General features: G+C 40.2%; 1 protein-coding gene across 3 annotated transcripts in view; it reads left to right on the top strand.

Annotated features, from left to right (window-relative positions):
• The first annotated feature begins 21 nt into the window (after positions 1-21).
• The window catches only part of LOC132394089 (kinesin-like protein KIF27), a 56,305-nt gene continuing 38,317 nt past the window's right edge, over positions 22-18,009 (top strand). The window contains exons 1-6 of one of the 3 annotated variants that reach the window (XM_059969803.1): positions 22-137; positions 2,359-2,429; positions 3,727-4,120; positions 12,967-13,167; positions 15,491-16,479; positions 16,915-17,058. In XM_059969803.1, the coding sequence (XP_059825786.1) occupies positions 3,823-4,120; positions 12,967-13,167; positions 15,491-16,479; positions 16,915-17,058 (1,632 nt within the window). In that variant the 5' untranslated portion in view covers positions 22-137; positions 2,359-2,429; positions 3,727-3,822. Of the gene's footprint in view, positions 243-2,358; positions 2,430-3,726; positions 4,121-12,966; positions 13,168-15,490; positions 16,480-16,914; positions 17,059-18,009 lie in introns of all 3 variants that reach the window. The other 2 variants (XM_059969804.1, XM_059969805.1) reach the window with 2 other exon arrangements.

Genomic DNA, 18,009 nt, shown 5'->3' with positions numbered 1-18,009 from the left:
CGCATTTCCGCTTCCGGTCCGCGCACCGCTCCCGCCGCAGAGCGGGCGACCGCGCTGAGCTCGAGCCGCGTTGCTAGGCGACAGCGGTAAACAGAAAGCCGGCGGCGGAGGCTCGGCTTAATGGAGCCGGGCGGCAGGTAAGCCCGGGACACGGAGCAACTCCTTGGCGAATAGCTAAGTGAAATGTCTCAGCAGCAACTCAACGATAAAGCGAAACGAGGGGCTCCGGCCGAAGCATTGCGGTAAAGAACTGCCCTGGCCCGGCTACCGGTGGCTATTTGACTATAAGTGACCGCAATCCCGAGGCTCGGTCCAGTGATTCCAGAAACGCTCCTGGTGTCGGCAACAATTGGGAGATTATCGCCGCTCTGTTGCTAGAGTGAGGATGTTGTAAGGCAGAGACGGAGGCTAGAGTATGGGGAGTTTAGTAGTTTACTTTGGATTTAGAATCGCATAACATGGATTGAGTTCTGATACAAGGTTCCTGAAATATCGACTATTCCTTTATAAAAGATAAGTTTGGAGATGCCTTAGAACCGGGATCTGTCCATGAAGGAACTGAACACAAAATTGTGTACAAGTGTCCTTCAAATATTGGGAGTGGAAGGGAATTTTCAAGTGAATAGCGTTGTTAAAAAACTGGGTACTGTTCTGTGGATGTGCGAACATGTGACCTAAAGGCTATGTTGCACCCCAGAGTTAAAGATGTCTCCTTAAGTCTGGACAGAAATTTGGTTTGACAGAGGAAAATCAAGTTGTCATCTTCACTGGAGCCAATGATGTAGATAGGACAAAGAAAAGGGATCGGCTGAAAGAGTATCAGATTAAAAGAACCATAAAGTTAATACTTTCAGGATTGAAATCCTCGGCCAGATGGAAATCTGCCTTGTTAGGAGAAAGACTGATGTGAAAGAAATTGATTTCAATTAACAGTGCAATTGCTTCAGTTCAGGGGAAAGAAGAAGCACTTCCATTGGGACAGGCTTCATGTGTCAGACTGGGACCTAGAGCCTAATGAATCAAACTAAGGTTGTAGAAAAATATTTAAATTAATTGACGAGTGGAGGTAGGGGGAGAGAACTCTGGTGAGGAGGAGCTTTAGAAAGTTAAGGAGAAATGACTCTAGCCGTGTAGTTAGTGAAATCACAAAATGTTAATCAGTATCAGCTTGGTACGGAATATACAAACATGTGAGTCTTATCACCAATTATAGCCAGCAGCAAACATGATAAAAAGGCAAAATTAAAAACAATGACAATAGTGATTGGTGCTCGCGTCCTTAGTGATTGTAATGTGCATTAATAATTTGGATGAAAATGGAGAAGGCATAATCAGTATATTCACAGGAGATACAAAAATTGACTGTGATGTTGTATAGTGAAGAGGTAATGTTAGTGTACAGAATGATATTGGTGACTTGGTCAGATTGGTGAAAAAAAAGCAGAAAGATCTTATTTCTGGTAAGTGTGAGGCATTTTAGGCGCATTTGTATAATTAGGACATGTAAAGATAAATGCTTGGATTCCAGGGAGAACTGAGGAACATTGAGACCTTAGAGTAAAGCCCAAGAGGCTTTGAAGGGGGCAGAACATGGATAAGGCCAAAAGATACATACCTTCAATAGCTAGTGCACAGAATATAAAACAGTATTTAGGCCACAGCTGAAGGACTCTGTGCAGTTGTGGCTGCCACACTATAGGAAGAAAGTGATTACATTGGAAAGGGTGCAGAGGTCGTTGACCAGGATATTGTCTGGAATGGAGTGTTTCATCTTAAGGAGGGACTGGATAGGCTAGATTTGTTTTCCTTCGAGTACAGCAAGTTTAAAGGGACCTGAGTGAAGAAGAGAATAAAAAAATGGGATTAATGTAGGATTAGTGCTGTTGATGGTTGACACAGACTTGGATGGCTAAAAAGCCTGTTTTCATGTTGTATGTCTCTATGACACTATAAAATTGTGAGGGGCATTAATAAGGTAGACATTAATAAGGTAAAACTTTGCCTCATAGCAGCGGTGTCTAAAGCCAAAGGGCATAGTTTTACGGCAGGAAGATTTTTTTCTCTCAAAGTTTAGTTGAAGTATGTTGTGCATTGCCTGAGGAAATGATGGAGGTAGATACTCATACAATATTGAAAGAGTATCTGGATGAGCACTTTGAATCACAAAGTCACATAAGGATATGGGGTAAGTGCTGGAAAACAGAATTATCATAGATGTGTATCTGATAGTCAGCATGGATATGGTGGGCTAAAAAAGTTTGTATAGTGAATTGATCTGAATCTGATTCAACATTGATTTTTGACATATCTATTTCAACTTTTTGAGATTGTATCTGTCACTTTTTCCTGCAACCATAGGAGGAGCAACACTTGCTCTATGCCACTTCCCTCACCACTATCCAGAGAGCTAAACAACTCTTCCATGTGAGGTAGGTATTCAGGCTTGGCAACACCAAGCATAGACTAGGAGACCATTTTGTATATCACCAATATTTGTCAACAAATACTATCATCTTGAGTTTCCGATTGCATGTCATTTCAATTCCTCTTCTCATTCCCAAACCATCCTGTCTGACTATGGCCTTTTCTATGGTCTTAGTGAAGCCAAACACCAACTGAAGAACAGAATCTCATATTCCACTTGGGTAGCCTACAACCCAATGGTCTGAACATTTTCCAGTTTCATGTAGCCCACTCCTTCATTTTCCTTTCCTACTCTCATTGCTTCATCTAGGTTCTCTCCTTGTAATCCTGTCCTATTTCCATCTGCCGATCATCCACACACCTGTCCACCCTGGTTTCTTTTTCTCTGGCCTACCCTCCTCATTCCTTCCCCCATCTGCTTCTATCTGTCCATTATCTCTCCTTTAACTAATTCCTGTTATCATCTTACAGCCTCTTTATTTTCTCTCTCCCCTTCTCTCATCTGGCTCCATCTGCTCTTTGTCATTTTTTTGTTCTTGTCTGTCTCCACCTATCACACACTAGCTTTTATGTGCATGATGCCAAATACATTTAGCAATTATTTACAGTATTGTGCAAAAGTCTTAGGCACATGCATACAGAATATATAGCTAGGGTGCCTAAGACTTTTGCATGGTACTGTATTTATCAATGTGGAGCAGAGAGTGAGTTTGTAAATCTGGTGAGAGCATAAGGATGTTGGGAATGGGGAGGGTGGAGCACTTTGGGAGGGGTGTGGGACATTTGGCAGAGGAGTGCCAGGGCTGGGGGTGGCATAGGTGCAGATACACATGCAGAGATCCACGTGATATAGGTGCAGAGACATCAGGCAAGGTCATTTGATTCCAAACAATTGGTTTATTAGTGATTATAGAATGTCTCTCTGGTGGTTCCTACTCCCTCCCATCTCCCTCCCACCCTTTCCCAACCATGATTACCGTCTCCCTGTCCCCTTCCCACTCTCAGTCCACAAGAGACCCATATCAAAATCAGGTTTATCATCACTCACATATGTGGCAGCATTACAGTGCAATACATTAAATTACTACAGTACTGTGCAAGAGTCTTTGCCCTATTAGTTTCTTGTGTGATACTTCTTCAAAGGCTTTTAGAAAATACACTCTTTCAGCTCCCTACACGATCCATCCTTTTTTAAAATCTAAAAATGTAACTGTTATTTTTGTTGTTTGTTCATTTTTGTAGTCCAGTTAACTAATCGATCACATTCATAAGGTTTTAACATGCATACTTTTTTCTTTTAAGTCTACACATATCCGAACGTTGAAGAAAAATAACCTTCAAAATTCTTGCATAGAAGTAAAAGAGTTGTTTTAAACAACAAAATTTCCAAACATTACAATGGAAGAGGTTGCAGTGAAAGTTGCTGTGAGGATTCGGCCTCTCCTTCCAAAGGAGATCCTTCACAACCATCAAGTTTGTGTTCGAGTTGTTCCAAACACACAACAGGTTGTAATTGGGAAAGATCGTGCTTTTACATTTGATCTTGTATTTGGTCAAAAATCATCACAAGAAGATGTATACTCAGCTTGTGTAAAGCCTTTAGTGACATCAGCAATCGAAGGTTACAATGCCACTGTATTTGCTTATGGACAAACAGGATCTGGAAAAACATACACCATTGGAGGTGGACATGTGGGTAAGTCTTTTAACAAATCTTTCCTTTTGTCTATCATAAATAGCATAAACCAATGTGCTGTTATATTAACGCAAACATGAGGAAATCTGTAGATGCTGGAAATCCAAGCAACACACACAAAATGCTGGTGGAACGCAGCAGGTCAGGCAGCATCTAAAGGAAGAAGGACTGTCGACGTTTCGGGCCAAGACCCTTCGTCAGGACTAACTGAAAGAAATTATAGTGATTTGAAAATGGGAGGGGGTGGGAGAAATCTGAAATGATAGGAGAAGACAGGAGGGGGAAGAGCTGGAAAGTTGATTGGCAAAAGGGATACACAGCTGGAGAAGGGAAAGGATCATGGCATAAGAGAAAGAAAGGGGGAGAGGAACACCAGAGGGAGATGGAGAACAGGCAAGGAGTGATTGTGAGAGGGGCAGAGAGAGGAAAAAAAAGAAGAGAAAGGGGGGGAATAATAAATAAATAAGGGATGGGGTAAGAAGAGGAGGAGGGGCATTAACAGAAGTTAGAGAAATCAATGTTCATGCAATTCACCTGTGAATCGGCTGGTGTGACATATTGTGTCCAGTGCTCCTGGTGCAGCCTTCTATATATTGGTGAGACCCGACGCCGACTGGAAGACTGTTTCGCTGAACACCTACGCTCTGTCCGCCAGAGAAAGCAGGATCTCCCAGTGGCCACACATTTTAATTCTACATCCCATTTCCATTCTGATATGTCTATCCATGGCCTCTACTGTCAAGATGAAGCCACACTCAGGTTGGAGGAACAACACCTTATATTCCGTCTGGGTAGCCTCCAACCTGATGGCATGAACATTGATTTCTCTAACTTCCGTTAATGCCTCTCCTCCCCTTCTTACCCCATCCCTTATTTATTTATTATTCCCCCCTTTTCTCTCCTTTTTTTCCTTTTCTTTTTTTTTCCCTCTCTCTGCCCCTCTCACAATCACTCCTTGCTTGTTCTCCATCTCCCTCTGGTGCTCCCCCTTTCTTTCTCCCTAGGCCTCCCGTCCTATGATCCTTTCCCTTCTCCAGCTGTGTATCCCTTTTGCCAATCAACTTTCCAGCTCTTCCCCCTCCTGTCTTCTCCTATCATTTCGGATTTCCCCCTCCCCCTCCCACTTTCAAATCTCTTACTACCTTTTCTTTCAGTTAGTCCTGACGAAGGGTCTTGGCCTGAAACGTTGATTGTACTTCTTCATATAGATGCTACCTGGCCTACTGCGTTCCACCAGCATTTTGTGTGTGTTGCTGTTCTGTTAAATTACATTAACTTGAAGTACTCTATACACTTAAACATTAGCCTGATGCTAATGTACTGTATGTCATGATTAGAGTTAGCACAAGCTAATGAAATACAAGTGCGGTTAAACCAAATGTTAAATCTTCACGTTCATAGTTTTGTCACTGCAGCCAACTGCATGAATAATTAACATTCAGGAGCTTCCTTAGAGATGAGATTGTTAATGTATGTCCTTTACAGATCTATGATGATGGAGAAACATTAGTCAAAATTAAGTCTATAATCATAAGAACATCAGAAATAGGAACAAGAGTACACCATCTGGGTCATCAAACCTGCTTCATCATTCAATAAGATTATGGCTGATCTGACTATGGACTCACCTCCACTTAGCTATGTCACAGCTGCTTATAAAAGTATGGAAGAAATGTAGCAAATATTCAGGGCATATTTGTGTGGAGCTCTGTATAGGTATATTCCAATGAGACAGGGAAGTTATGGTAGGGCACAGACTCCATGGTGTACAAAGGCTATAATAAATCTAGGCAAGAAAAAAAGAAAAGCTCACAAAAGCTTCAGAGAGCTAGGTAATGTCAGAGATCTAGTAGATTATAAGGCTACTAGGAAGGAGCTTAAGAAGGAAATTAGGAGTGCCAGAAGGGGCCATGAGAAAGCCTTGGCAGGCAGAATTAAGGAAAACCCCAAAGCATTCTATAAGTATGCGAAGAGCAAGAGGATAAGACGTGAAAGAATAGGACCTATTAAATGCGACTGTGGGAAAGTGTGTATGGAACCGAAGGAAATAGCAGAGGTACTTAATGAATAACTTACTTCAGTATTCACTATGGAAAAGGATCTTAGTGATTGTAGTGATGACTCGCAGCAGACTGAAAAGCTTGAGCATGTAGATATTGAGAAAGAGGATGTACTGGAGCTTTTGGAAAACATCAAGTTGGATAAGTCGCTGGGGTCCGATGAAATGTACCCCAGGCTACTGTGGGAGGTGAGGGAGGAGATTGCTGAGCCTCTGGCAATGATCCTTGCATCATCAATGGGGACGGGAGAGGTTCCCGAGGATTGGAGGGTTGCAGATATTGTTCCTTTATTCAAGAAAAGGAGTAGAGATAGCCCAGGAAATTATAGACCAGTAGTGGTTGGTAAGTTGATGGAAAAGATCCTGAGAGGCAGGATTTATGAACACTTGGAGAGGTATAATATGATTAGAAGTAGTCAGCATGGCTTTGTAGAGGGCAGGTCGAGCCTTACAAGTCTTAATGAATTTTTTGAGGATGTGACTAAACACATTGATGAAGGAAGAGCAGTAGATGTAGTGTATATGGATTTCAGCAAGGCATTTGATAAGGTAACCCATGCAAGGCTTATTGAGAAAGTAAGGAGGCATGGGATCCAAGGGGACATCGCTTTGTGGATCCAGAAATGGCTTGCCCACAGAAGGCAAAGAGTGGTTATAGAAGGGCCATATTCTGCATGGAGGTCGTTGACCAGTGGCGTGCCTCAGGGATCTGTTCTGGGACCCTTACTCTTCATGATTTTTATAAATGACCTGGATGAGGAAGTGGAGGGATGGGTTAGTAAGTTTGCTGATGACACAAAGGTTGGGAGTGTTATGGATAGTGTGGAGGGCTATCAGAGGTTACAGCAGGATATTGATAGGATGCAAAACTGGGCTGAGAAGTGGCAGATGGAGTTCGACCCAGATAAGTGTGAGGTGGTTCATTTTGGTAGGTCAAATATGATGGCAGAATATAGTATTAATGTAAGACTCTTGGCAGTGTAGAGGGTTAGAGGAATCTTGGAGTTCGAGTTCATAGGACGCTCAAAGCAGCTGCGCAGGTTGACTCTGTGGTTAAGAAGGTGTATGGTGTATCTACCTTCATCAATCGTGGAATTGAATTTAGGAGCCAAGAGGTAATGTTGCAGCTATATAGGATACTGGTCAGACCCCACTTGGACTACTGTGCTCAGCTCTGGTCACCTTACTACAGGAAGGATGTGGAAGCCATAGAAAGGGTGCAGTGGAGATTTACAAGGATCTTGCCTGGATTGGGGAGCATGCCTTATGAGAATAGGTTGAGTGAACTCGGTCTTTTCTCCTTGGAGCGAAGGAGGATGAGAGATGACCTGATAGAGGTGTATAAGATGATGGGAGGCATTGATCGTGTGGATAGTCAGAGGCTTTTTCTCAGGGCTGAAATGGTTGCCACAAGAGGACACAAGTTTAAGGTGCTGGGGAGTAGATGCAGAGGAGATGTCAGGGGTATGTTTTTTACTCAGAGAGTGGTGAATGCGTGGAATGGGCTGCTGGCAAAGGTGGTGGAGGCAGATACAATAGGGTCTTTTAAGAAGCTTTGAGATAGGTACATGGTGCTTAGTAAAATATAGGTAAGCCTTGTAATTTCTAAGGTAGGGACATGTTTGGCACAACTTTGTGGGCCGAAGGGCCTGTATTGTGCTGTAGGTTTTCTATGTTTCTAACTTGTGTTTGGTCGCTTTACAGGGGACACAAAGGAATATTTGTCTGGTCTATGCTTTATTTTGGGCAGCTAGTTTTTCCACCTTTGCACAAGCAGTTCACTAGCACTAGCAGTAATAGAGGCGATTAGTATGTTTTTCAAAGAAAAAATTGAACTAATAATTAGAATAGTTGCGAAGTTGTTGTAGGCCTAACAAGGCAGGACTAAAAGTCACTTCACAGTAGAGTTTACTGGCAGAGAGAGCAGAGTTTACTGACTTTGGCTCAAGAGGCTCAACAGGCTTCAGTGTGAAAGCACAGTTGAGTAACAAGCAAAACTTGTACTGGTAGAATAAAAAGTCGCCAAACTACAACTCATTAAATGAAGGAAGATGCAGGATCAGGTGACGTGCTGTAGTAGCATGTTGTGGCAGCTAGTGGACCCCATTGTGGTTCCTGGTGACCACATCTGCAGCAAGTGTTGGCTGCTCGAGAGACTCGGGCTCAAAGTTGATGAACTGGAATCTGAGCTTCAAACGCTGTGACGCACCAGAGAAGGAGAGAGATACCTAGATGCTCTTGTTTCAGGATACCCATTAGATTAGCTGTCTCAAATTCAGTCTGTGCTGAGGAACAAGAGGGTGTGGCTGTGAGTGAGGCAGGTAGTGGGATCCACGAGACAGTGCTGGAGGAGCCTCAGCCCTTGAGCTTGTCCATCAGATCTGAGATTCTTGCTCCCTGTGTGGATGAGAGTGGGGACTGTAGGAAGGATGAGCAACCTAACTAGGGCACTGTGATTCAGAGAGCCATTCAGGAGGGGGGAAGAGAAGAGAAATGTAGCGATAATTGGGATAATATAGTTAGGGGAATAGACAGATTTCTCTGTCGCAGGTATAGAGTGTCCTGAATGCTGTATTACCTGTCTGGTGCCCAGGCTCAGGACATCTTATCTGACCTGCAGTGGGAGGGGAAAGATTTAGTTGTTGTGGTCCATGTGGGTATCAACAATGTAGGTAGAGCAAAGAAAGAGGTTCTGATGAGGGAATTTGAGCAGCTAGGGACTAAATTTAAAAAGCAGAACCAAAAAGGTGGTAATCTCTGGATTACTATCTTGAGTCACGTGCAAATTGGCACAGAGCTAAGAAGATTAGAAAGTTAAATGTGTGTCTCAAGGATTGGTGTGGGAGAAGTGGGTTTAAATTCATGAAAACTGGGACCAGTTTTGGGGAAGGAGGGAGCTGTTCCATTGGTACAGGCTCCATCTGAACCATGAGGGGACCTGGATCCTGGTGAATCACGTAACTAAGGTAGTGGATAGGGCTTTAAACTAAATAGCAGGAGGGTGGGTTCAACAGATTGGAGAAGTATGGTTAAAGTAAAAGAGAAAATAGTAGATAAAGATAAATCAAAAGCAAAAGTTAAAAAAGAGAAAAGTAAGGATGGAGTAGAGAAAGGTCAAGTGCATAAGAGACAAAGGTTACTAGATTCTAAAGGCACAATGAGTATAAGAGCACTTTAAATTAATGCCTGTAGTATTCATAACAAAGTCAGTGAACTTGTGGCACAAACCAGTGTAAAGAGATATAATTTAGTGTCCATTACAGAAACATAATTGCTGGGTGGAGAGGATTGGGAATTAAATATCCAAGGATATCAGGTATAATGGAAGGATAGGTAAGAAGGTAAGGGAGGTGGGGTAGTGCTCTTAATTAAGGATGAGATCAGGGTGATAGTGAGAAACAATATAAGGTCTAAGCAGCAGAATGTTGAATCCATCTGGGTAGAGATTAGGAATAGAAAAGGAAAAAAAATCACTGGTGGGAGTGGTCTATAGGCCTCCGAATAATAACATTACAATGGCACAGGCGATAAACTGAGAAATATCTGAGGCATTAAAGAATGGAACAGCAGTTATTGTGGGGACTTTAAGCTGCACATAGATTGGGTGAATCAAGTTGGTCAAAGCAGTCTTGAGGAAGACTTCATAGAGTGTATATGTGATAGCTTTCTAGAATAGCATGTTACTGAACCTACAAGGGAACGTGCCATCTTGGATCTGGTCCTGTGCAATAAGACAGGTAAAATGAGCAATCTTGTAGTTAAGGATCCTCTTAGAAAGTGTGATCACAGCATGACTGAGTTTCTCATACAAATGGAGGGTGCAATAGTTCGATCTAAAACCAGTGTTTTATTACTAAACAAGGGAGATTACAACAGGATGAGGGAGGAATTGGATAGGGCATAGACTGGGAACACAGGCTATATTATGGGATGATTCAGGAACAGTGGAAGACTTTCAGAAAGGTTTTTCATGGTGTTTAACAAAAGTCTATTCCAGTTAAAAGCAAGGATAGTAAGGATGAGGAGAGCCAGTCATGGATAACTAATGAAATAAAGGAATGCGCTGGTAAGTTCCCGACCTATCTCATTGTTGAAATATTGTAGTGTATCTAAGTTTGCCGATGACACTAAATTGAGTGGAAAAGCAAATTGTGCAGAGGATACGTAGAGTCTGCAGAGAGATATAAAAAGTTTAATGGAGTGTTCGAGGGTTTGGCAGATGGAGTACAATGTTGGTAAATGCAAGGTCATTTACTTTGGAAAGTAAAATTGAAGATCAGATTATTATTTAAATGGTAAAAGATTTCTGCAGGCTGCTGTGTAGAAGGACATAGGATTGCATATGCATGAATCGCAAAAGGTTGGTTTGCAAGTTCAGCAGTCTATCAAGAAGGCAAATGGAATGTTGGCCTTCATTGCTAGAGGGATTGAATTTTAAGAGCAAAGAGGTTATGCTACAACCGTATAGTTGAGGCCGCATCTGGAGTACAGTTTGTAGTTATCTGGAGTACTGTTTGCAGTTCTGGTCTCCTTACTTGAGGAAGGATATACTGGCTATGGAGGCGGTGCGGAGAATCAACCAGGTCGATTCCAGAAATGAGGGGGTTAGACTATAAAGATTGAGTCATCTGGGACTATACTCGCAGAGTATAGAAGGATGAGAGGAGATCCTATACAAACATATAAAATTATGAAAGGGATAAATAAGATAGAGGCTGGAAAGTTGTTTCCACTGATAGGTGAGACTAGAACTAGGAAACATATCCTCTAAATTCGGGGAAGTAAATTTAGGATGGAGATGAGGAGGAACTGTTTTTCCAAAGAGTGGTGAATCTGTGGAATTCTCTGCCCAATGAAGCAGTGGAGGCTACCTCAGTAAATATATTTAAGGCAAGGTTGGATAGATTTTTGCATAGTGGAGGAATTAAGGGTAATCGGGAAAAGGCAGGTAGGTGGAGATGAGTCCATGGCCACATCAGCCATGATCTTATTGAATGGCAGAGCATGCTCAATGTGCCGGATGGCCTCTTCCTGCTTCTATTTCTTATGATGTTCTTCTGTTTTCCCCATAATCCTAATTCCCCTACTGTACAAAAAAAATTATCTGTACCTTAAATATATTTAATGACATAAGCCTCTCAAGCTTCCTTTCACCATTTAAGTAATATTCTGATATTCTATTTTTGCTTCCAACGTGAATGACCTTGCATTTACCAGCATTGTACTCCATCTGCCAGATCCTTGCCCACTATGTATTTCTGCAGACTCTCCACAACCTATGCACAATTTGTTTTTCTACTCAATTTAGTGTCATCAGCAAACTTAGATAATGTTACACTTGGTCCTCTCTTGCAACTTGTTAATATATATCATATACAGCTACACAGATAACAATGTGCATGTATTGGAAAGTAACAATATGTACAAGTTCAAGGAGCTAAAAACGGACTTGCAGCAGCTTCGCAGGCACTTGGCATCGTACAAGTGGCATTCACTATAAAAATGTAAATTGATCATAAATTATATACAAATTTTTAAAAGAAAACACAATTAAATGAAAAATAAAATACACATCCATTTTAGTGCAAGATGGTCAAAGTGGTTATAGCTTTGCTGAACAGTGGTGATCAGGGTTTAACTGGTTGGTTCAAGGACCAAATGGTTGAAAGACATTGTACACTGGACTTTCACATGTCTAGTGAGTTCTGCAGGGAAGAAGGAAATAAAGGAATTTTGAAAAACATATGTATCTGTTGCTGGGAATCCACTATGATTTTCATTTTATTAATAAATTAAGTAACCAAAGGCAATTAGAAGTTTAGAGATTTTAATAGAATCATTAACACTTGCCAAATGCGTATTTTGATTGCATTATGTTAAATTAATTTAAAGATATTGCAATCATGTTACCATAATAGCATTTTCATTTTCATAATGGATGGGTTAAGCATTTTAAGAGTTACTTTCATTTGGAACTTTATTCTATATTGCAGGGATGGTTTTAATAGATCCTACATACTATTCATTTTCATTTTAGAATTTAAGGCACACTGCCAGCCATTTAAAAGAAATTGTTGCCAGTACGTACGTACGTGTGTGTGTGTGTGTGTGTGTATAAAATACACACACACATTTTGGCATCCTCAATCATGCAAATAGAAAGTAAGTATTGGTGATAAAAGGTCATTTAAAGTAATTGAGAATGATAAGACAGGAGACAAAGACAGTATTTTAGCTTGGAGGCTGGTAGGGGTCTGGAACTTATTGCTTGAAGGGGTGGTGGACACAGATAAATCTCTGGATGTATACTTAAATAGCCAATACCTTTAGGGCTAATTAGTAACTACTGAAAGGTGAAAAAAGGCTGAGTGACTGTCTTTTGATTAACAAGGACACAATGAGCCAAATAATATTCTGTTGTCACCAATCTGATTCTTTTAATTTGCATTTTAGGAATTTGGGAAATGACAGGTTCACAATCTGTGATTTTCCATTTAAGTAAATCATGGACTGTGCACATGCAGTTTCTCAATATACCCACCTGCATACGTTAGATCGTGGATTTACTCTCAGAATGCATATTCTGTAATGCATGTCTAAAGTTTAACAATTCTGTATATTTATTGCATCAGCATGTTAACCTTAACTTAATCAGCACCAATAAAGTTATTTATAGTTTCTAAAACATGATTATTATGTTATTTATAGTTTATAAAACTACAATTACAATTGTGATATAAAAGCATGCTAGATATTTTAATAGAGTTCTGTTTTTTGTGACCTAAAGCTTCAATTTCTGATGAGTTGAAAGGGATTATTCCACGTACTATTAATGAGATCTTCCAAAATATTGCGGAAAAACATAATAATGACTTCAATGTGAAAGTATCCTACATAGAAGTGTATAAAGAAGAGCTTCGGGACCTTTTAGAGATACAGAGCACCAACAAAGACATTCATATTCGAGAAGATGAAAAAGGAAACACAGGTAATTCCATTCCTTGTGAGGTTAATTCAAGCAGTGAAATATTCATTTAGTGATTTATTTTTGCTTAGAGATACAGCTCCTATTTAGAGATAGGCCCTCTTGGTCCTTCAAGCTGCGCCACCTAGCAACCCATTGATTTAACACTAGCCTAATCCCTAATCTTGAAACAATTTGCAATGACCAATTAAGCTATTAACTGGTATGTCTTTGAACTTCAGCCCTTTACCTTTTCCACCTATCACCTTCTAGTTTGTACTCCTTCCCTTCCCCACAAGCTTCTTATTCTGGCTTCTTCCCCCTTCCTTTTAAGTCCTGATGAAAGGCTTCAGCCCAAAACAATGACTTTATTCTTTTCCATAGGTTACTGCCTGACGTTCTGAGTTCTTCCAGCATTTTGTGTGTGTTACTTTGGATTTTCAGCATCTACAGACTTTCTTGTGTTTATGGCCTTCCTTTCCTTTCCACTCCTAATGATGGGTCTTGACCCAAAATGTCAGCCGTTTATTCCTCTCCATAGATGCTACCTGACTTGCTGAGTTCCTCCAGCATTTTATGTCTGTTGCTCAAAATCTCCAGAATTTCTTGTGTTTAAAAGAATAAATATTATCACATCACATTTTGGGTTATAAATTCCAGAATTGATTGATTAAAATTAGCAAAAAAATCTGTAACTGAACCCTTGCTGGGCACAAATGTAGGGGTATGTTTATAATACTAATGATAAACTGTAAGTTTTAACTATATTAGTTATAGTCCACAGCGTCAAAAGAATATCAATCACACTACAAGATAGAATTAATAAACTGGCATTAGGGTACCCTTTCATCCTGCAGGTCACTCATGCCCAGTGGCTTAGTACCTGCAGATTCCTGCTGAAAACTCTATGTGTGAAATAGTCAATATCTGAGGCTCAGAATGAATGACTAAGTATTTTTAATATAATTTCCTGTGTTATTACCAAACTGTGGATTCTTGAAAGGAGAATGGCACAAGGAGTGGGCTCTATGGTGCAAGTGAGAGATATCACCACCTGCAGCATCTGTATCAGAAGAATGTGTAGGATGCATCTTCACTTTCAATTAGCTTTGCGACAACTAATCCAGTTATAGCCAGCATTCTGTCCTCTACTGTAATGACACAGATCAAAGTACTCTTTGATCTCTTGTATATCCTGCTTCTGGTGTTGCATCTTGTGCCAACTTTGTAGGAAGAATTGATAAGAATATTGTGAGCTCTCCCTTTTATATTTAAGTGATGTGCCTAGCATAGTAGGATGTGAGTATGAGGCTTGCACTTGTGGTAATTGGATGGAATTTTTTTGGACAGATAATGTTGGGCTACAGCCCTGATTAATCAGGGTTGTTTGAGGGAGAGTGGAGGAAGTTTAGCATGGGACCAATGTGCTAGGTGGGCATTGTAATTATTGTGAGATGTGAAAAATATAAAGAAAGTTTTTTAAAAAGCTGAGTTAGGCCGGACAGAAAATAAGAGAAGAATAAATGGGTTATTTTCATTCGGTACATTCCAAAACTCAAATGATATTTCAACTGCAGTGTTGCCATAGTTGTGTAAGATATTAACAAGACCTACTTAATTTGTACTACAATCACCTTCCAAAGAAATCTATTTAATTTTACCTTCCAAGGTACTTGTTCTACCTGCATTTTTCTGTGTCTCATGCACCATCAAATCAAAATCTTTCTGCACGTTAACATTTTCTCACTATTTAAAAATAATGGTATTTCTAATCTGCTAGTAATGAAGTGCATAACCTCATATTTTCCACATTACCTTTCCTGTCCTCTGACTTATACATAGCGAAACAAAAAAATGCTGGAAACACTCATTGGATCAGGTGGATTTGTGGAAAGAGAAACAGTTAACGTTTTGGTTTGAAGATCCTTGGTCAGAACAACTTGAAGCAGGAACTCTTTCACTTTCCACAATTGCTGCCTGATCCTGCTGAGCTATCATCATTTTCTGTGTATATTTCAGGTTTATAGCATCTGCAGCTTCTTTTGATTTTGACTTATCCATATCCCTTTGCATAGTTTGGCGTTCTTAAATCTAGGGGGAAGAATATGCTATTCATTTGAAAATAGAATCAAGTTAGATTTAAGTTTCATGAATGCCTTCATTGTTGCTGTTTTCCATGGAAACTTTGTAAAAATACAAACTGAATGCTTTGTCATACTACTCCACAAAATTAACGCACAAGGATGCTCAATGTAAAGTAGCATGAAACCAAATTGTTTTATGTTTCAATTGAAAGGCTTGTTAACATATAGTGAACTTTCCTTTCTGTATCCCTTGTTTATTCTAGTAATCATTGGCGCCAAGGAGTGTGAAATTGAGACACCAGATGAAATGATAAGCCTTTTGGAGGCTGGAAATGCAGCCCGACACACAGGTACCACCCAGATGAATGAACATTCCAGCCGATCACATGCCATTTTCACAATGTACCTCAACCAAAAACGGCCTAAAAATGAATCAGAATCAAATAAACATAATGACAGACTTATAGAAGAATCACAGATATCATTTCAGTTGATCTCTTCCAAATTTTGCTTTGTTGATCTTGCTGGTTCTGAAAGAGTTACAAAAACAGGGAACACTGGTGAACGATTTAAAGAATCAATTCAAATAAACAGTGGTCTCTTGGCACTTGGAAATGTGATCAGTGCCCTCGGAGACCCAAAGAGAAAAAGTATACACATTCCATATAGAGATACTAAGATAACGCGTTTGCTTAAAGACTCACTTGGAGGGAATGCCAAAACTGCAATGATTGCCTGCATTAGCCCTTCTTCATCCTCCTTTGATGAATCCCTTAACACTCTGAAGTATGCTAACAGAGCCAGAGACATAAGAAACAAACCTATTGTAAATTATGACCCGGACTGGGATCGCATAGATGAAATGGAACTAGAAATTAAAACACTTAGGGAAGCACTACAGAATCAACGGACAAGTCTACTCATACAGGCCAACCAGTCATCACAAGACTTGTTAAGTCAAGACAAAAAACGGATCCATTCTTTGGAAGAGCAGGTGGCCCACCTACAAGAGGAAAGCTATCATTATAAACATTGCATAGATGAAGCCTCATACTTGCTGTCAGAAGTTAGAGATACAAACAATTTGAAAACAAACCAACAACAAAAAATGAAGGAGTGGTTCAACCTGGTAGAGGAACTGCAAAATAAATTGACTGACACAAGTGGTATCGAGGGTGTTGTTGGAAGTGGAGGACAAGATTCTCATCATATTACAATATTTCAATTGAAAAGGGAGTTGAAGAAATGCCAGGTACAGTAAAATGAGTTTTGTCATAAGTACACATTCTGTAATTAAGACTATAGTCTTAGAATTATTATAGTATAAAACAAATGGCATTAACCAAAATTCTCAGAAAATGAGGGAGGAGTTGTTGAAACAAGAGGCATTGAAAACTATTTTTATGAACTTGTCAACAGTGCCTGGAGACTGCAAATGGTTTGCTGTGATTTAATAAATATAACTAAACCAAACAGGCAATTATAGTCACATTGATTTACTTTGAGATCTGTGTAAATTTAATGATATTCTCTAAAGTAAAATTAACAATAATTATACCATAAAGGGTTGGTAAATATTTTGAATTCTGAATGGGAATTTACCTGAATAACTTTTAAATATTTCTTTAGGAAACAACATTTAAATGAAATTTGTTTTGTGCGTAAGTATTGCTGTTACCTTCCTTAGGATAGTTTGGCTACAGATGAAGAGTTATTCAGTCAAAAAGCTATGGAGATGAAGGAATTGCAGGGGCAAATACTTGCATTAGAGCAGGAAAAAGTGGAACTTTTGGAAATTTTAACAGAATCGCATGAAAGATGCCGCGTTCAGGTTTGTCCATCCCTATTCTGCCTTAATCAAATTATTAATTTATGTATTAATTTTTTAACCATATTTAATTAATTCCTGTTAAAGACAGGCCAATTCTGCATATCCTATTGCTAAATGAGGCAAGACAAGTGATTGAAGTGTTGATAGGGAGACACTTTAAGATCAGTGACCATAATTCTATCAGTTTTAAAACAGTTATGGAAAAAATGGACCAGTTGTAATTTTGAGCTGGGCTAATTTTGATGGCATTAGGCAGGAACTTTCAAAGGTTGATTTGGAGAGGTTTGTCTGGCAGGTTGGGAGACTTAGATAATGGAATTTGGTTCCAGTATCTTCTAGCTAGAGAGATGAAGAACACACACAAAATGCTGGAGGAAGTCAGCAGTTCAGGCAGCATTTATGAAAGTGTAATAAACAGCTGACATTTAGGGCCAAGACCCTCCTTCAGGACTGGAAAGGAAGGGGGAAGATGCCAGAATAAAAAGGTGGGGGAGGGGATGGAGTATAGTTAGAAGGTAATAGGTGAAGCCAGGTGGGTAGGAATAGCAGAGGTCTGGAGAGTGAGAAAAGTGGCTATTCTGACATGTTGTCCATGACCTCCTCAACTGCCATGGTGAGGCCATACTCAGATTGGTGGAAGCAACACCTCGTATTCTGTCCAAGTAACCTCCAACCATCAATGAACCAAACTATGAACATCAATTTCTCTACAAGTAATTTCTCCCCCTCCCTCCTTTTTTCATTCTTCATTATGGTTACCCATTCACTCCTTCTCTTCTTCTCACCTGTCCATCTCCTCCCCCTGGCTCCCCTTCTTCCTTTTCTTCCATAGTCCACTGTCTTCTCCTCTTCAACCTTTACCTCTTACATCTATCCCCTCCCAGCTTCTTATCTCATCCCCTCTGCCACCCAGTCACCTACCCCCTCACCTGGTCTCATCTATCACCTGCC

The sequence above is a fragment of the Hypanus sabinus genome, chromosome 5, assembly GCF_030144855.1.
Source record: "Hypanus sabinus isolate sHypSab1 chromosome 5, sHypSab1.hap1, whole genome shotgun sequence".
In the NCBI taxonomy this organism is placed as follows: domain Eukaryota; kingdom Metazoa; phylum Chordata; class Chondrichthyes; order Myliobatiformes; family Dasyatidae; genus Hypanus; species Hypanus sabinus.
The sequence above is the reverse complement of the archived record's forward strand: the minus strand, read 5'-3'. Positions and strand labels throughout refer to the sequence as shown.